The 21,267-nt window shown below is 40.7% G+C and overlaps 1 protein-coding gene across 1 annotated transcript in view; it reads left to right on the top strand.

Moving 5' to 3' along the window:
- Positions 1-2,229: 2,229 nt before the first annotated feature.
- POGLUT2 (protein O-glucosyltransferase 2) overlaps positions 2,230-21,267 on the top strand; it is a 115,173-nt gene continuing 96,135 nt past the window's right edge. The window contains exons 1-2 of the mRNA XM_053707796.1: positions 2,230-2,690; positions 19,592-19,797. Coding sequence (XP_053563771.1) covers positions 2,524-2,690; positions 19,592-19,797 — 373 coding nt within the window. The 5' untranslated portion in view covers positions 2,230-2,523. The remainder of the gene's footprint in view (positions 2,691-19,591; positions 19,798-21,267) is intronic.

Raw genomic sequence — 21,267 nt, 5'->3', positions numbered from 1 at the left:
TTATCAAGAACCTGTCTCACAAATAATTGAATTTTATGTGCCACAGTTTAATCACCCCCAAATGCATCCCTCCCTTTTACTCTTCCTCCCTCCTCTCTTCTTTCTTCCTCCTCCTCATTTACTTTCCAAAACCCATTAAATTTTTTATATATATAATTATGGCTAAAAAATGGGGGGTGGGGCAGCACAATTTTAAATGCCTAGGTCAGCACAAAACCTAAATATGCCACTGTGTGGAATTATATATATATATATACAGTATACTTTTATATACTCCCTCTCCCCCCTCCCTCTCTTTCTCTCTATATATTACACCTCCCTCTCCTCCCCCCCCCCCTCTCTCTCCCCCTCCTTCTCTCTCTCCCCCTTCTTCTCTCTCCCCCCCCCTCCCTCTCTCTCTCCCCCCTCCCTCTCTCTCTCCCCCCCCTCCCTCTCTCTCCCCCCCCTCCCTCTCTCTCTCCCCCCCTCCCTCTCTCTCTCCCCCCCCTCCCTCTCTCTTTCCCCCCCTCCCTCTCTCTCTCTCTCTCCCCCCCTCCCTCTCTCTCTCTCCCCCCTCCCTCTCTCTTTCCCCCCTCCCTCTCTCTCTCCCCCCTCCCTGTCTCTCTCCCCCCTCTCTCTCTCCCCCCTCCCTCTCTCTCTCGCCCCCTCCCTCTCTCTCTCGCCCCCTCCCTCTCTCTCTCGCCCCCCTCTCGCTCTCTCCTCCGCCCCCCTTCCTCTATATGTTCTCAGGAGTATCATAGCCAGCGCCTCACCAACCTGTGACCTCACCGCACGTCACTGTTTCACTTATATGCAGTGGAACTCCGCAGTATGTAATTCGATGACCAGCTGCAGCAGGGGCAGCACCATCACCATGGACCTCAGCAGCAACTATAGAATCAGCATGTGTAGACATAACAACAGGGGATTGTAGGGCTTCCAGCACCCCTTGTGCCCCATGATGACCCCTTGTGCCCCATGATGACCCCTTGTGCCCCATGATGACCCCCTTTGTGATTGGTTTGACAAACTTGCAGGGGCAGGAATAATAAATGCTTTTAAGAGGTTAACTATTTGTGATCTAGCTGCTGATATGTATGTTGTTAAGCATGCACTTGTTAGGCCTTCAGAGAGTTACGTTGGTTTCTAAGTCAGTGCAAGGGTTCCTGCGGCTGAAATTTGTGGCGAGATGAGAATGGAGTAGATTTTCTGAAATCTGCGCGCATAAATACTTACGCCGTATATTGAATACCAAACTGCGCGTGTTTTGTATGTCAGTCTATGGGCCAAAAAACGACGGGCGAAGCCAGAAATATATGCGCGTAACTTCTAAGTTACGCCGTATATAGGATACCAAACCCGCGCAAATATTGGCGTTGCCGGCTTTTGCGGGCGACGATTTATATCGGATCGGGCCCCAGATTTGGGGGATCAAAATTAGAAAAAGTGTGTTTTTTTCCATTTTTTCCTCATATTTTTTTTTTTTTATAATAAATTATAAGATATGATGAAAATAATGATATCTTTAGAAAGTCCATTTAATGGCGAGAAAAACGGTATATAATATGTGTGGGTACAGTAAATGAGTAAGAGGTAAATTACAGCTAAACACAAACACCACAGAAATGTAAAAAATAGCCCTGGTTCTTAAAGGGACATGAAACCCAAATTTTATCTTTCGTGATTTAGAAAGAGCATGCAGTTTTAAACAACTTTCTAATTTACTTCTATTATCTAATTTGCTTCATTCTCTTGATATCCTTTGCTAAAAAGCATATCTAGATAGGCTCAGTAGCTACTGATTGGTTGCTGCACATAGATGCCTCATGTGATTGGCTCACCCATGTGCATTGCTATTTCTTCAACAAAGGATATTTAAAGAATGAAGCAAATTAGATAATAGAAGTAAATTGGAATGTTGTTTAAATGTGTATTCTCTACCTGAATTATGAAAGAAAATGTTTAGGTTTAATGTCCCTTTAAGGGAAAGAAATTGAAAAATGGCCTTGTCCTTAAGGGGTTAACAAAGCTAAAGAAAATTGCATAATCACTAAAGTATGCTACAAACCACGGGTAATAATGCTTACTTATCTCAGTATACAGAAGCATGGCGTATAAAGGGTTAAGATCCGTGGGAATTAGCAAACAGATGTTCCTTTGCAGGAGCAGCTATGGGGGTGGGCACTAGCTGCCTCAGACATTAGCTTGTAACATGGGAATGTCTCTGAAAGTTTGTTGCAGATTAGCAAGTCTAGACCCAGCATCCCTTTTTAGCTCTTATTTGCTGTTCATGGCTAGTTTGCGTTATAACCCAACGTGTACAATATAACTCATGCTTGTTGTACACCTCAAGGCTCCGCAGGATAACTGACACTATAATAGTAAATAACTCCTTGTCCTGCACCGGGCACTGTTGTCCCTCCCATATCCTCTGCACACTTCCAGGGCATTTGGAACGCAGACAGTTCCTACTGCTTGGCATTGACATGAGAGAAATACAGCTTTAGCCCAACATACAGCATTTTGGAGGTGACATAGGTGACCATGATTTGGCAGCTTCTGCTTGTGGCAGCCCCCCTATGCTGCTGTGACACCGGTGTCTCATCTGTGAGTGCACAGCTCAGCCGGGTATGGGGTCCTGGGCTCAAGGCACAAGCAGTGCTTCCTGCACGGTATTTCTACATCCAGACTGTGGACACAGAGGGCAACAAGTGAGTAGGCTGTGGGACTTTATTTATTTATTTTTTTATGTTGTTCTTTCCAGGGATTCCTGTCCATGAATGATCTCTTCCGTAGGGGAAACGCTGTAAAACACACACAAAAGCTACAGCAAATCAGTATTTGGCAACAATTCTAGATTAAAAAGAGCACACTATGTATGAAAAACAGAGGCAGGGTCTGTAGCTCATTTTATGTAAATAGGATGTTAAACAGGGACTTCTTAAAGTAGTAGTACATCTTAAAGTGACAGTAAAGTCAAAATTAAACATCTGAGATTCAGGCAGAGCATGTGATTTAAAACAACTTTCCAATTGACTTCTACTATCAAATGTGTTTTGTTCTCTTGATATCCTTTTTCAAAGAGTAAAGCTGGGTGGTCTTATATGAGCTCAGGAGTATGCAAGTGTATTAAGTGTGCCAGATCTGAAGAGTAGACTTCTCATTGCCTGTGTACAGTAACCCCTAAAACTTCTCAGTACCTTTGTACAGTAATACCTAAATGTGCCAGAGCTACAGTAAGACTTCTCAGTACCTGTTTACAGTAATACCTGAGTGTGCCAGAGCTACAGTAAGACTTCTCAGTACCTGTGTACAGTAATTCCTGAGTGTGCCAGAGTCACTGTAAGACTTCTCAGTACCTGTGTACAGTAAACCCTGAGTGTGCCAGAGCTACAATAAAACTTCTCAGTACCTGTGTACAATAATACCTGAGTGTGCCAGAGCTACAGTAAGACTTCTCAGTACCTGTGTACAGTAAACCCTGAGTGTGCCAGAGCTACAGTAAGACTTCTATGTACCTGTGTACAGTAATCCCTGAGTGTGCCAGAGCTACAGTAAAACTTCTATGTACCAGTGTACAGTAATCCCTGAGTGTGCCAGAGCTACAGTAAGACTTCTATGTACCAGTGTACAGTAATCCCTGAGTGTGCCAGAGCTACAGTAAGACTTCTATGTACCAGTGTACAGTAATCCCTGAGTGTGCCAGAGCTACAGTAAGACTTCTATGTACCAGTGTACAGTAATCACTGAGTGTGCCAGAGCTACAATAAGACTTCTATGTACCAGTGTACAGTAATCACTGAGTGTGCCAAAGCTACAGTAAGACTTATCAGTACCTGTGTACAGTAATACCTGAGTGTGCCAGAGCTACAGTAAGACTTCTATGTACCAGTGTACAGTAATCCCTGAGTGTGCCAGAGCTACAGTAAGACTTCTATGTACCAGTGTACAGTAATCCCTGAGTGTGCCAGAGCTACAGTAAGACTTCTCAGTACCTAAGTACAGTAATTCCTTAGTGTGCCAGAGCTACAGTAAGACTTCTCAGTACCTGTGTACAATAATACCTGAGTGTGTCAGAGCTACAGTAAGACTTCTCAGTACCTGTGTACAGTAATCTCTGAGTGTGCCAGAGCTACAGTAAGACTTCTCAGTACCTGTGTACAATAATACCTGAGTGTGTCAGAGCTACAGTAAGACTTCTCAGTACCTGTGTACAGTAATACCTGAGTGTGCCAGAGCTACAGTAAGACTTCTCAGTACCTGTGTACAGTAATCCCTGAGTGTGCCAGAGCTACAATAAAACTTCTTAGTACCTGTGTACAATAATACCTGAGTGTGCCAGAGCTACAGTAAGACTTCTATGTACCAGTGTACAGAGTAATCACTGAGTGTGCCAGAGCTACAGTAAGACTTCTATGTACCAGTGTACAATAATCCCTGAGTGTGCCAGAGCTACAGTAAAACTTCTCAGTACCTGTGTACAGTAATCCCTGAGTGTGCCAGAGCTACAGTAAGACTTCTCAGTACCAGTGTACAGTAATCACTGAGTGTGCCAGAGCTACAGTAAGACTTCTATGTACCAGTGTACAGTAATTACTGAGTGTGCCAGAGCTACAGTAAGACTTCTCAGTACCAGTGTACAGTAATCACTGAGTGTGCCAGAGCTACAGTAAGACTTCTATGTACCAGTGTACAGTAATCCCTGAGTGTGCCAGAGCTACATTTAGACTTCTCAGTACCAGTGTACAGTAATCACTGAGTGTGCCAGAGCTACAGTAAGACTTCTATGTACCAGTGTACAGTAATCACTGAGTGTGCCAGAGCTACAGTAAGACTTCTATGTACCAGTGTACAATAATCCCTGAGTGTGCCAGAGCTACAGTAAAACTTCTCAGTACCTGTGTACAGTAATCACTGAGTGTGCCAGAGCTACAGTAAGACTTCTCAGTACCTGTGTACAGTAATCCCTGAGTGTGCCAGAGCTACAGTAAGACTTCTCAGTACCAGTGTACAATAATCCCTTTATGTGTGAGCCCCAGTGATCCAGGAAGCAAAGTGTCTACTTAATTTTGTTGCTTGTCCCTGAGTTTTCAATTGCCATTTGACAAAAACTACTCTGCATCATGCCTTATGACAAAGTTTGTGCTTAAAGCATGGGTGTCCAAAGGAAGTGGGGCAAGAGGAGTCAAATGCCCCCTGATTTTTTTTTACTTATATCTAACCCTAAGCACTTACCTGAATAGTATTTTTGATGGCAATCAGGCACCATATTTCAAATGATGTGCAACTTGTGTACAATAATCAGCTCCCATACATCACATGTTGCCATGGACATTATTATGTTTGAGTCATCTTATTTGTTTTGCCCCATCCTGTAAATCAAAAAAAATCTCTGAACACCCATGACACAGCGTTCCATTACTTTTTACACTGCTCCTCTCTTTGCACCCAGACTTGTGTTGGATAAATTATTCTTAAATTTAACAGTATCTGACTTTTGTTTATATGAAAAATCTTACTGGCTGGTTCAGTGCTCCCAGGCTGAGAGATGGATATGCTGTTGAGTTTGGGGTTATTACTGCACCTTAGTTTGTATATTTGCAACACTTATACAGATTCCTAGTAATCTGATAGTTGTGTGGCAACAACCCTTTTGAATATATAATGGTTTTGTGTAGCTACTAAGTAGCAAATACAGTTCAACACACTGAGAACTATGGAAAGCTACTATGCAGCACAAATAATAAATTCACTTTAAGAAGAAAAAAATATCCTTAATGCAATAATGACTTGTACACTAAAGAAAAAAGTAAATAAACCTGAATGTGCCAAAGCTACAGTAAGACTTCTCAGTACCTGTGTACAGTAATCCTTGATTGTGCCAGAGCTACAATAATACTTCTCAGTACCTGTGTTGTGTAATCCCTGAGTGTGCCAGAGCTACAGTAAGATTTCTCAGTACCTGTGTACAGTAATCCCGGAGTGTGCCAGAGCCACAGTGAGACTTCTCAGTACCTGTGTACAGTAACCCCTGAATGTGCCAAAGCTACAGTAAGACTTCTCAGTACCTGTGTACAGTAACCCCTGAATGTGCCAAAGCTACAGTAAGACTTCTCAGTACCTGTGTACAGTAACCCCTGAATGTGCCAAAGCTACAGTAAGACTTCTCAGTACCTGTGAACAGTAACCCCTGAATGTGCCAAAGCTACAGTAAGACTTATCAGTAGTACCTGTGTACAGTAATCACTGAGTGTGCCAGAGCTACAGTAAGACTTCTCAGTACCTGTGTACAGTAACCCCTGAATGTGCCAAAGCTACAGTAAGACTTCTCAGTACCAGTGTACAGTAATCACTGAGTGTGCCAGAGCTACAGTAAGACTTCTATGTACCAGTGTACAGTAATCACTGAGTGTGCCAGAGCTACAGTAAGACTTCTCAGTACCAGTGTACAGTAATCACTGAGTGTGCCAGAGCTACAGTAAGACTTCTATGTACCAGTGTACAGTAATCCCTGAGTGTGCCAGAGCTACAGTAAGACTTCTCAGTACCAGTGTACAGTAATCACTGAGTGTGCCAGAGCTACAGTAAGACTTCTATGTACCAGTGTACAGTAATCACTGAGTGTGCCAGAGCTACAGTAAGACTTCTATGTACCAGTGTACAATAATCCCTGAGTGTGCCAGAGCTACAGTAAAACTTCTCAGTACCTGTGTACAGTAATCACTGAGTGTGCCAGAGCTACAGTAAGACTTCTCAGTACCTGTGTACAGTAATCCCTGAGTGTGCCAGAGCTACAGTAAGACTTCTCAGTACCTGTGTACAGTAACCCCTGAATGTGCCAAAGCTACAGTAAGACTTCTCAGTACCTGTGTACAGTAACCCCTGAATGTGCCAAAGCTACAGTAAGACTTATCAGTACCTGTGTACAATAATCCCTGAGTGTGCCAGAGCTACAGTAAGACTTCTATGTACCTGTGTACAGTAATCCCTGAGTGTGCCAGAGCTACAGTAAGACTTCTATGTACCTGTGTACAGTAATCCCTGAGTGTGCCAGAGCTACAGTAAGACTTCAATGTACCAGTGTACAGTAATCACTGAGTGTGCCAGAGTCACAATAAGACTTCTATGTACCAGTCTACAGTAATCACTGAGTGTGCCAGAGCTACAGTAAGAAGAAAAAAATATCCTTAATGCAATAATGACTTGTACACTAAAGAAAAAAGTAAATAAACCTGAATGTGCCAAAGCTACAGTAAGACTTCTCAGTGCCTGTGTACAGTAATCCTTGATTGTGCCAGAGCTACAATAATACTTCTCAGTGCCTGTGTTGCGTAATCCCTGAGTGTGCCAGAGCTACAGTAAGATTTCTCAGTACCTGTGTACAGTAATCCCGGAGTGTGCCAGAGCCACAGTAAGACTTATCAGTACCTGTGTACAGTAACCCCTGAATGTGCCAAAGCTACAGTAAGACTTATCAGTACCTGTGTACAGTAATACCTGAGTGTGCCAGAGCTACAGTAAGACTTCTCAGTACCTGTGTACAGTAATCCCTGAGTGTGCCAGAGCTACAGTAAGACTTCTCAGTACCTGTGTACAGTAATCGCTGAGTGTGCCAGAGCTACAGTAAAATTTCTCAGTACCTGTGTACAGTAATCCCTGAGTGTGCCAGAGCTACAGTAAGACTTCTCAGTACCTGTGTACAGTAATCGCTGAGTGTGCCAGAGCTACAATAAAACTTCTCAGTACCTGTGTACAATAATACCTGAGTGTGCCAGAGCTACAGTAAGACTTCTATGTACCAGTGTACAGTAATCACTGAGTGTGCCAGAGCTACAGTAAGACTTCTATGTACCTGTGTACAATAATACCTGAGTGTGCCAGAGCTACAGTAAAATTTCTCAGTACCTGTGTACAATAATACCTGAGTGTGCCAGAGCTACAGTAAGACTTCTATGTACCAGTGTACAGTAATCACTGAGTGTGCCAGAGCTACAGTAAGACTTCTATGTACCAGTGTACAGTAATCACTGAATGTGCCAAAGCTACAGTAAGACTTATCAGTACCAGTGTACAGTAATCACTGAGTGTGCCAGAGCTACAGTAAGACTTCTCAGTACCTGTGTACAATAATCCATTTATGTGTGAGCCCCAGTGATTCAGGAAGCAAAGTGTCTACTTAATTTTGTTGCTTGTCCCTGAGTTTTCAATTGCCATTTGACAAAAACTACTTCGCATCATGCCTTATGACAAAGTTTGTGCTTAAAGCATGGGTGTCCAAAGGAAGTCGGGCAAGAGGGGTCCAATGCCCCCTGATTTTTTATTTTTTTACTTATATCTAACCCTAAGCACTTACCTGAATTGTACTTTTGATGGCAATCAGGCACCATATTTCAAATGATGTGCAACTTATGTACAATAATCAGCTCCCATACATCACATGTTGCCATGGACATTATTATGTTTGAGTCATCTTATTTGTTTTGCCCCATCCTGAAAATAAAAAAAAATCTCTGAACACCCATTACTTTTTACACTGTTCCTCTCTCTTTGCACCCAAACTGGTGTTGGATAAATTATTCTTAAATTTAACAGTATCTGATTTTTGTTTATATGAAAAATCTTTCTGGCTGGTTCAGTGCTCCCAGGCTGAGAGATGGATATGCTGTTGAGTTTGGGGTTATTACTGCACCTTAGTTTGTATATTTGCAACACTTATACAGATTCCTAGTGATCTGATAGTTGTGTGGCAACAACCCTTTTGAATATATAATGGTTTTGTGTAGCTACTATGTAGCAAATACAGTTCAACACACTGAGAACTATGGAAAGCTACTATGCAGCACAACTAATGAATTCACTTTAAGAAGAAAAAAATATCCTTAATGCAATAATGTCTTGTACACTAAGGAAAAAAGTAAATAAACCTTAATGCAATAATGACTTGCACATTAAAGGGAAAAGTAAAATAATCCTTTATATCAGCAAAAGGTTTTCAGCAGAGGCTTGAATGATACTTGCAGTTTTAGTTGAATTTTTCTTAGGTCTGTGCAGCCGAATTCTGAATGAAAGCTGGAGGATGGATCTCAGGATTGCCTTTAAGGAGTGATTGAAGAAATTTAAAAGATATCCTTGTGCAGCATGCAAAAATAGTTCCAAAAATTGTTAACTGTTAATAAGAAACAGAGCATTCCCAGACTGGCAGTTGTTTTCTCACTGTAGCAATGGATCAGAATATAACTCAAACTGGGAGTCTTTATTACTTCAGGAAATAGATGGCTAGCTTGCCACAAACTTGCATTCATCAAGCAATGAATCAGGTGCTTGCTGGTGATTAAGTACCTGTCTGCATACTTTGAACTTCCCCTTTTCTTAAAGGTGTAGTAGTCTCTATTTTCTGAATATTACAGTATCCCCTCCTAAAGGAATCTTCTATGAAGATTCATGTTTAGGTTTATAAGGATGTAAACAATGGAATCGGGATGTAAGTCTAGGAGCATGGACTTCAGAATAATGGACCCAGGAATCCTCTTTTGGACCATAACCTTGCCAATGTACGAGGTAATTAAGACTTCGATTTTTTATTCTGGAATCGAGAATCCTTTCTACTTCATATTCCCCTTGGTTGTTAACTAGAAGTGGAGGTGCTGGAATGAGTTGACGTGCTGGACAGATATCTTTTTTGCATGGTTTAAGCAAGGAGACATTCCACGGACGATTTGGAATAGGAAGTGGTGTAAGAAACCTGAAAGGCTTTTGATGTTTAAGCTTATTCCTGGCACAAACTGTACAAACTGTACAAGTAGATACATATTAATAAATACTTTTATTCATCAAGTTCCAAAGTTTTGGTGATTCCAGGATGTCCTGATAATGGAGAATCATGGCAATGTTTGAGAATTTGGTTGCGTAATGAAGAAGGAATGTATAGAAGATCAATGTGGTAGTACAATCCTGTGTCATGGTGCTGTGCTGAGCTATTAGGATCTCTTCTTCGAATGACGTTAGAACCCCAATTATTTTCTCAGGTGGTATTATAGCTGTAGGAATTTCTGAACCTAAAGGAATTTCATATTGCTGTGAGAGAGAGTCAGCCTTTATATTTTTTGCTCCAGGCCTGTATGTTATAAGAAAATTGAATCTGTCAAATAGAAGACTCCATCGCACTTGTCTAGATCAGTGGTTCTCAACCAAAGTGACCTCAAGGCCCGGTAAATTTTAGCTAGACATGTCCATGGCCCGGTAGTTTTATATATATATATATATATATATATATAAAGTGTGCAGCAGGTGAGGACTGATCAGCCAGGCAAATAGGACCTGGGCCGAGGGACCAGCAAGTAGGGGGGCCCACAAATGGCATCTCCACGGATCCTGGTGCATTCCTTAAGCTGTAGTTTTCAGTTGCCCTATCAGTAACTAAGCAAAAAAGTGTGGGTTTAGAGGGGCCCTGGCAGGGGTCTGTCGCTGTGAGGGCCATGGAGTGTGGGGTCTGGCCCTGGAGGTTGGGTACCCTTTCTCTGGACCTTAATGTTGGGGGTCCTGGCTCTGGAGGTTGAGGGGCCTGTTGGGGGCAGGGCAGGGAAACTACTATGTTCATTTACATAATGTACATTTTGGTCAGTGTGAGACAGTGTTCCTGGGACCTTGATTGGTATCAGTCTGCCCTTGGTGTGCAGTGGGGTAAGAGTGTGCAGTGGGGGCATGACAGGCCGGGGCCCACCAGCAGGGCTATCACGGCCCGGTACTGGGCCACGGCCCGGCTGTTGAGAAACCAGGGTCTAGATGACAGAGTTTTGTTGCTTTTAAGATATTGCACATTTTTATGATCTGTGAAAATAATGAAAGGTAATTTAGTGCCTTCAAGAAGATAACGCCAACATTCCAGGGCAGACTTAATTGCTAGTAGCTCCTTATCTCCGATGGTATAATTTAGTTCTGCAGAATTCAGAGTTCTTGAGTAGTAGGCTATTGGGTGTAGTGCTGATGAAGAATTTGATCTTTGAGAGAGAACTGCCCCAATGCCACAACTGGATGCGTCGACTTCTAGAATATACTGTAGTTATGGATTTGTTAGCTGAAGGATGGGTGCGGAGATGAATTGAGATTTAAGATGATCAAATGCAAGTTGTGCATCTGCATCCTATTTAAACTTGGTATTGGTTCCTGGTAATCTAGTCAAGGGTCTAACAATACTAGAGATTTTTTTTTATAAATTTGCGGTAAAAGTTAGCAAATCCCAGGAAACGTTGTAATGCCTTGCATGTGGTAGGTGCAGGCCAAGTGGTAATTGCTGAAACTTTTCCTGCATCCATTTGTACACCCAGTGGTGAGATAACATAGCCCAAGAAGTGGATGGTATCTACATGGAACTGGATTTTTTTTTTTCAGTTTGGCATATAGACGATGATCTTGAAGTCTAGCTATTACCCATCTAACATGCTTTCAATGATCTTGTAGAGTTTTGGAGTATATTAGTATGTCATCTAGGTAGATGACAACGTAGACATCAAGTAGATCTTTTAGGAAGTCGTTTATGAAGAATTTAAAAGTGGCCGGGAGTCAGGATGCCAGGAATCAGACTGAGACGAGAAGTGCAAAAATAATCACACCTTTATTAATAGCAAAAAATTATAAAATGTCCACAAGTCAAATAACAAGCCAGGAGTCAAAACCAGAGCTGGTAGTCAGACGAGCCGAGTCAGGAGCCAAAGCGAATAGTCAGATGAGCCGGAATCAGGAATAAGGAGAACAGCAGAGTCAGGAACAAGCCAGAGATCAGGAACCAGGAAGGACGTCAGGCAGCCAGGTAATACACAGGAACACTCACAAACAGGTCTCAGACAACGCAAAGGCAAAGCATACTGAACAGAGGCCCTTTAAATAATAAATGATGACATCACAATTCTGAGACTGCATCCTGTCTCACATGGATGATTCACAACAGTCTGGCCATAAAAGGAAGTGCAGGAAGTGAGCAGCATCCCCCACAATGCACCAAGTCAGGAAGAGAGGTGAGTAAAATGGCTGCCAGCAGCACATGGCAAACACAACAGGGAAAAACCCTGACACCGGGGCGTTGCATAAACTGAACGGCATCACTTTATAGTCGAATAAGCCGTAGCGAGTCCTGAATGCCGTTTTCCACTCATTCCCCTCCTTGATACGTATGAGGTTATAAGCCCCTTTTAAATCTAGTTTGGTGAAAAATGTTGCCTCATGTAAGCGTTCCAGGAGCTCAGGAGTCAGTGGTAGAGGATAACAATTTTTTATGGTTAGGTTATTCAATTCTCTGTAATCACTTATGGGTCTGAGAGTTGCGTCTTTGTTTCTCACAAAAAATATTCCAGCTTCAGGTGATGATGTGGATGGATGGATGAATCCTTTTCTGAGATTATCATCCAGATACTGTCTAAGATGCTGAAGTTCAGGTTGTGATAGAGAATATATTCTTCCAAAAGGGATTGTTGAACCCGGTTTAATATAAATAGGACAGTTGTATGACCTATGGGGAGGTACATTTTCAGCTTCTTTAAGATCAAATACCTCAGCAAAATCTTGATAAGCAGTAGGAATGGAGTTAACAATGTGTAAAATTGGTACATGTGGAAAACATGTTGATGAACAAAAAGTGGACTAAAATGCAAGACTGTTTTCAGACCAATTAATTATAGGGTTATGCTTTTTTAGCCAAGGGAAACCCAGAATTATAGGATGGATAGAGGATGGAATAACATCAACTGATATATATTCTGAATGTCCAGTATTAGTGGTTACCTGAATTGGAATAGTGTGATGCGTGATTGACTCTTTTAGGAAGTATGAACCATTAATTACTTTCACAGGGATAGGAGTAACTTTTTTCACACAAGGTATTTTATTTGTTTTAACAACATTAGCATCAATGATCAAACCAAAAGTTCCGGAATCAATCATAGCTTCGGCCTTGACCTGGACTTGATCCCATTGCAAAGATAGCAAAAGAGTTAGAGACTTGAAGAGAGAAAATTTTACCCTGCTTCTGACAGGTTAGGTTGGGACAGGTAGCAACAACATGATCCTTGCTAGCACAATATAGGCACAAATTTGCTAATTTTCTTCTGATTTTCTTCTCTTTAGAGAGAGGCCCTTTTACAGTTCCTAATTCCATAGGTTCAGATGGGGTAGTAGTCTTTTCAACTAACATATTAGATTGCCTTCTTGTGTAGAATTCAGGTACATACTTTTCAGCACGTCTTTCTCTCAGACAGAGATCCATGGTAATAGATAATTTGATGAGTGAATCTAAAGTATTTGGAAGATCAACTCATGATAACTCATCTTTAAGCTGTTCAGAGAGACCTAGGCGAAACTGATTTTTGAGACTGATTTGATTCCATTGTGAGTCAGATGACCACATTTTGAATTCTATCACATAGTCCTCAACAGGACGCCTGCCTTGTTTTAAAGCTCTCAGATTGGTCTCAGCAGTAATCTGCCTATTGGTATCCTCATATAAGGCTGACATGGCAGAGAAAAAAGCATCCAGTGAGTTAAGAATGTCATCTTTATTTTCAAAAAATGTGTTAGCCCAAGCTCTTGGCTGTCCCTTTAAGTAGGAAATGGCTGTACAAACTTTTATTCTATCAGTAGAGTATGTTCTGGGTTTTAGTGTGAACAGGAGCATGCAAGCATTCTTAAACTCTGTATATTCACTACGAATTCCTGAGAAAGGAGTAGGTGGGTTAATATTTGGTTCTGGGAAATCAGCAGAATTAAAGAAAAGCTGATACTTCCTTTGTGTTTTTAAGGTTGAATTATCTTCCTGCACTTCCCTTAACCCCTTAATGACCGGACCATTTTTCAATTTTCTTACCCTTAATGACAATGGCTATTTTTACATTTCTGCAGTGTTTGCGTTTAGCTGTAATTTTCCTCTTACTCGTTTACTGTACCCACACATATTATATACCGTTTTTCTCGTCATTAAATGGACTTTCTAAAGATACCATTATTGTCATCATATCTTATAATTTACTAAAAAAAATAAATGATAAAATATGAGGATAAAATGGAAAAAAACACACCTTTTTCTAACTTTGACCCCCAAAATCTGTTACACATCTACAATCACCAAAAAACACCCATGCTAAATAGTTTATACATTTTGTCCTGAGTTTAGAAATACCCAATGTTTACACGTTCTTTGCTTTTTTTGCAATTTATGGGGCAATAAATACAAGTAGCACTTTGCTATTTCCAAGCCACTTTTTTCAAAATTAGCGCTAGTTACTTTGGAACCCTGATATCTGTCAGGAATACTGAATATCCCTTGACATGTATATATTTTGTTTTAGAAGACATCCCAAAGTATTGATCTAGGCCCATTTTGGTATATTTCATGCCACCATTTCACCGCCAAATGCAATAAAAAAAAAAAATGTTCACTTTTTCACAAATTTTGTCACAAACTTTAGGTTTCCCACTGAAATTATTTACAAACAGCTTCTGCAATTATGGCACAAATGGTTGTAAATGCTTCTCTGGGATTTCCTTTTTCAGAAATAACAGACTTATATGGCTTTGTGGTTGCTTTTTGGTAATTAGAAGGCCGCTAAATGCCGCTGCGCACCACACGTGTTTTATGCCCAGGAGTGAAGGGGTTAATTAGGTAGCTTGTAGGGAGCTTGTAGGGTTAATTTTAGCTTTAGTGTAGTGTAGTAGACAACCCCAAGTATTGATCTAGGCCCATTTTGGTATATTTTATGCCACCATTTCACCGCCAAATGCGAGCAAATAAAAAAAACTTTACATTTTTCACAATTTTAGGTTTCTCACTGAAATTATTTACATACAGCTTGTGCTATTATGGCAGAAATTGTTGTAAAAGCTTCTCTGGGATCCCCTTTGTTCAGAAATAGCAGACTTATATGGCTTTGGCGTCGCTTTTTGGTAATTAGAAGGCCGCTAAATGCTGCTGCGCACCACACGTGAATTATGACCAGCAGTGAAGGGGTTAAATTAGGTAGCTTGTAGGGAGCTTGCAGGGTTAATTTTAGAGATAAGCCTCCAACCTGACACATCCCACCCCCTGATCCCTCCCAAACAGCTCTCTTCCCTCCCCCACAATTGTTCCCGCCATCTTAAGTACTGGCAGAAAGTCTGCCAGTACTAAATAAAAGTTTTTTTGTTTTTTTTTAAATAAAAATAATAAAATATTTTAGTTGTGATGGACCCCTGCCTTAGCACCAACCTCCCTGATCCCCCCCTCCAGCTCTCTAACCCTCTCCCCTACCTAATTACCGCCATCTTGGGTACTGGCAGCTGTCTGCCAGTACCCAGTTTGGCCCCACAAACCAAAGTATTTTAATTGTATTTATTTTTATTATAACTTTTATTTTTATTTTTTATTATTTCTGTAGTGTAGCAGCCCCCCCACAATACCCCCACCCCCTCCCAGATTTTTTTATATGTAAAAAAAACCCAAAAAACTTTTTTTCCCCTTCCTTCATTGGTGTCAGTGTGGCTAATGTGTGCACGTGCACGCGCGCCCTTGTGCACGCCCCCCGTGCACACGCACCCCCGTGCATGTGCGCACGCATCGTACACGCGCACACACGCTCCCTCCTCCCACCCGGACAACGGCACCATCGGCACCATCGCTACCGGTGCAGAGAGGGCCACAGAGTGGCTCTCTCTGCATCGGGGGCTTGTAAAGTGGTATTGCAGGATGCCTCCATATCGAGGCATCACTGCAATACCCTCAGAGCTGCTGGAAGCGATTGTGATCACTTCCAGCACTCTGTTAGACAACTGACGTACCAGGTACGTCTATTGTCATTAACAGTTAGTTTTTGCATGACGTACCTGGTACGTCAGTTGTCATTAAGGGGTTAAACCTTGAGTTGAGTTTTCCACTTTCTGTGTTAAAGTGGATATACAGTGAGGCATATTTAACAAATGTCTGTCAGACCTGATCTGACAGTGCGGATCAGGTCCGACAGACATCGCAATACGCTGTCCGTATTCAGCATTGCACCAGCTGCTGGTGCAACGCCGCCCCCTGCAGACTTGCGGCCAATCAGCTGCCAGCAGGGGGGTGTCAATCAACCCGATCGTGCTCAATCGGGTTGAATTCCGGCAATGTCTTTCCGCCTGCTCAGAGCAGGCGGACAGGTTATGGAGCAGCGGTCTTTAGACCGCTGCTTCATAACTGGTGTTTCTGGTGAGCCTGCAGGCTCGCCAGAAACACGGGGCCTCAAGCTCCGTCCGGAGCTTGATAGATAGGCCCCCTCATGTTTAGTTAACTCATTTAGATCCATCTGTGAGACTTTTAGGCTTGATGAAACTGCAACACTTATACAGATTCCTAGTGATCTGATAGTTGTATGGCAACAACCCTTTTGAATATATAATGGTTTTGTGTAGCTACTATGTAGCAAATACAGTTCAACACACTGAGAACTATGGAAAGCTACTATGCAGCACAAATAATAAATTCACTTTAAGAAAAAAAAATATCCTTAATGCAATAATGTCTTGTACACTAAGGAAAAAAGTAAATAAACCTTAATGCAATAATGACTTGCACATTAAAGGGAAAAGTAAAATAATCCTTTATACCAGCAAAAGGTTTTAAGCAGAGGCTTGAATGATACTTGCAGTTTTTAGTTGAATTTCTCTTAGGTCTGTGCTGCTGTAAAAAAGGGTTAAGATTCTTGTGCTGCTGAATTCTAAATGAAAGCTGGAGGAGGAATCTCAGGATTGCCTTTTAGGAGTGATTGAAGAAATTTAAAAGATATCCTTGTGCAGCATGCAAAAATAGTTCCAAAGGCTGTTAACTGTTAACAAGAAACAGATCATTCACAGACTGGCAGTTGTTTTCTCACTGTAGCAATGGATCAGACTATTATTTAACCCCTTATGGGCAAGGCCATTTTTCAATTTCTTTCCCTTAAGGACCAGGGCTATTTTTACAATTCTGCAGTGTTTGTGTTTAGCTGTAATTTTCCTCTTACTCATTTACTGTACCCACACATATTATATACCGTTTTCCTCGCCATTAAACAGACTTTCTAAATATACCATTATTTTCATCATATCTTATAATTTACAACAACAACAAAAATATGAGGAAAAAATGGAAAAAAACTAACTTTGTCTAACTTTGACCCACAAAATCTGTTACACATCTACAACCAACAAAAAACACCCATGCTAAATAGTTTCTAAATTTTGTCCTGAGTTTAGAAATACCCAATGTTTACATGTTCTTTGCTTTTTTTGCACGTTATAGGGCAATAAATACAAGCAGCACTTTGCTATTTCCAAATTATTTTTTTTCAAAATTAGCGCTAGTTACATTGGGACACTGATATCTTTCAGGAATCCCTAAATATCCCTTGACATGTATATATATTTTTTTTAGAAGACATCCCAAAGTATTGATCAAGGCCCATTTTGGTATATTTCATGCCACCATTTCACCGCCAAATGCGATCAAATAAATAAAATTGTTCCCTTTTTCACAAATTTTTTCACAAACTTTAGGTTTATGGCATAAATGGCTGTAAATGCTTCTCTGGGATTCCCTTTGTTCAGAAATAGTAGACTTATATGGCTTTGGCGTTGCTTTTTGGTAATTAGAAGGCCTGCAAAATGCCACTGCGCATCTCACGTGTATTATGCCCAGCAGTGAAGGGGTTAATTAGGGAGCATGTAGGGAGCTTCTAGGGTTAATTTTGGCTTTAGTGTAGTGTAGTAGACAACCCCAAGTATTGATCTAGGCCCATTTTGGTATATTTCATGCCACCATTTCACCGCCAAATGCAATCAAATTAAAAAAAAAGTTACATTTTTCACGAATATTAGGTTTCTCACTGAAATTATTTACAAACAAATTCTGCAAATATGGCATAAATGGTTGTAAATGCTTCTCTGGGATCCCCTTTGTTCAGAAATAGCAGACATATATGGCTTTGGCGTTGCTTTTTGGTAATTAGAAGGGCGCTAAATGCTGCTGCGCATCACACGTGTATTATGCCCAGCAGTGCAGGGGTTAATTAGGTAGCTTGTAGGGAGCTTGCAGGGTTAATTTTATCTTTAGTGTAGAGATCAGCCTCCCACCTGACACATCACACCCCCTGATCCCTCCCAAACAGCTCTCTTGCCTCCCCCACCCCAGTCTGCCAGTACTAAAATAAAAAGGTATCTCTTTTTTTTTTTTTTTAAAGCATATTTACATATGCTGATGTGTAGGGTCCACCCCTTAGCCCCCAACCTCCCTGATCCCCCCAAACAGCTCTCTAACCCTCCCCCTCTACCTTATTTGGTGCCATATTGGGTACTGGCAGCTGTCTGCCAGTACCCAGTTTATACAAAAATATATTTATTTTTTTATTTTATTTTTTATTTTCTGTAGTGTAGCTTCCCCCCCAAAAAAGACCATCCCCCACCCCCTCCCAGATCCCTTCACAACTTATTAACCCATTCCCTCCCCCCTTTTCTCCCACTTAGGAGGTTTTTTTTTCTGTAGCGCAGCGGTTCCCACCCGCTCCCTCCCCATGCACGCGCCCGCCCGCCACCTCCCGTGCACACGCACTCGTCCGTGCGCACCCCCGGCGGTCACACCCCCAATCCCGCCCCCCTCTTAATCATTAGAGCCATCGATGGCTGCACACCCGCCTCCGACTTTGGCTCCCACCCACCAACGATTTTCAGCCATCGATGTCCGGTGCAGAGAGGGCCACAGAGTGGCTCTCTCTGCACCGGAGGGGTAAGAAGTGTTATTGCAGGATGCCTCGATATCGAGGCATCACTGCAATAACCAGAAAGCGTCTGGAAGCGATCAGGATCGCTTCCAGCAGCTTTAAACCCCAATGTCGTACAGGGTACGTCTCTGGTCTTTAAAGACCAGCTTGTGCAAGACGTACCCTGTAAGACATGAGTCGTTAAAGGGTTAAACTGGAGTCTTCAGTACTTCAGGAAATAGATGGCTGGCTTGCCACAAACTTGCATTCATCAAGCAATGAATCAGGTGCTTGCTGGTGATTAAAGGGCCACTAAACCCAAAATCTTTCTTTCATGATTCAGATAGAGAATAGAAATGTAAACAAAATTACAATTTACTTACAAAATTTATTTTGGTTCATTTTTTACATATCTTTATTTGAATAAAAAGCAATGTACATAGTGATCCAATCACATGATGCTTCTATGTGCAGCAACCAATCATCAGCTAGTGAGCATATCTAGATATGCTTTTCATCAAAGAATATCAAGAGAATAAAACAAATTAGATAATATAAGAAAATTAGAAATATGTTTAACATTGCATTATCTTTCTAAATCATAAAAGAAAAAATGTGGGTGGCATGTCCCTTTAAGTACCTGTCTGGATACTTTAAACTTCCCCTTTTCTTAAAGGTGTAGTAGTCTCTATTTTCTGAATATTACAGTATTTGAGGCTTTCCTAAGTATAATTAGAATTTTGCTTGTGTGATTTTATGTAAAACATGAATTAGTTTTGCATAGTCTGTTGTCTTTCTGAATTATCTTTTACAGAAATTATTGTGCATTATGATTCTTTCACAATTTGAAATAACAATTGCATTAAATATTTTCCCTCTATTTTTAGTTTTACTTGTTCCCCTCCAAAACATCAGTTTCAAGTACAAATTACTTCACCTGGAGTACAATATACCAGAGTAGGAACTCAAATACTTGATAGAAAAGATGGCTCCTTCATTGTAAGATACCGACTGTATGCCAGCTACAGAGATCTGCGCATAGACGTTACCATCAATGGCAGACACGTTGCTAAGTCTCCTTACATTCTAAAAGGTAAGATTTATTGAGGGTGGATACAATTTAGTGTTACTAAGGAATGTAATAAAACATTGTAAAATATCACTTATAAATATACAAACTAATTCTGTGTACAAAATATTTTCAATATGATAACCATGTGACAATAAATGTCCTGTAATAGGGAAAATCACACCATCCAAATGGTGATTTAATTCACAACTCGTGAAATTGGGTTTGCTGTGAGGCAGTGTGAATGACTTGTTATACCAGTTGCAGAGTATAAAATGTATGAGGAATTGCTCTGTTATGTTTATTCTTATAAATTAAATAGCTGGATTTGCTCTTTGAAACAACACCATATTAAAATAGGCTAAACTCGTAGAGAGATCAGACATCCTTATCTTATCACTCTAATACTACCCTTTCTTATCTCTGTCTCTATACAATACTTAGAAAGAACAATTAAAAAATGAACATTTTAGAACATTATCTTTCCCACTCCCCACTGGGCGTGTAATTTCTTCTCCTGGCTGTATTTACATAGCTTGTCTATAGCCTATACTTACGTATTAAAATATTCAGTGTAGGTAGGGATACAACAGGCAAAATCAACTATTTCAGATGACAACATAAAGCTAAATACACTCAGGTAAAAAATATTATTAGGAACACATTACAGGCAAGAACATTTTTGAGTGGCCCTTTTAAGGGATAGAAAACTCACAAAAAATCTCTCTCAGCATCCAAAGTTATATTGCAATATAATGTTATTAGCAAATATTTATCATTTTTAAGTATTTTACCTTTGATTGTAATAACCTAGCCCAAGCCCCCAGAAGCAAATGGTAAACTGCCAATAAGTGTGATCGTATGCACATATCAATACCTTCCATCATGGCTGCCAGCACATGCGCACAATAATCCGTATGCCTTTGCAATGTCAAATTAACGCTAATGTAGTTCCATACAGGGCGTTACTGTGATCAAGTACGTTGGAGTATGGGCTGGACAAAGGGGTGTGAACAAAGAGTGTTAGACACAGGAAACAGAAAAATGCTGATCATCATGATCTTAGCAATGCAGTGAATCTGCAAACAAAGTTGTTGTTTTTTTAATAAATTGGTTTCAGATATAAAGGCTATTTACATTTTAAATACATAAACTATAAAGACAACTATATTAGTATTAGTCAATATTAGTCAATATGCTTGGAAATACATCGTTATTACCCACACAATTTTGTGCCATAAATATATATCATTTAAATACATTTGATAAAAAGGATGACTAAAACTCACCTTCAATATTTATGTCGAATAAAATAGTTGAAAACATTTCTATATTCTTTACTGAAAAATGGGCCGATCGTCACTATCCTAGCAATGAAGTGCAGCTGCTAACACAGTGTACTTTGCATGCTGTTATCCAAAGATTTTATATGCAACATTGCTTTCTTTTTAATTATTTATATGTGTAACAAAGTTGCTGTTTATGGAGATCGTA

Source organism: Bombina bombina, chromosome 3 (genome assembly GCF_027579735.1).
Source record: "Bombina bombina isolate aBomBom1 chromosome 3, aBomBom1.pri, whole genome shotgun sequence".
Classification (NCBI taxonomy): domain Eukaryota; kingdom Metazoa; phylum Chordata; class Amphibia; order Anura; family Bombinatoridae; genus Bombina; species Bombina bombina.
This window is presented reverse-complemented; position numbering and strand designations above follow the sequence as displayed.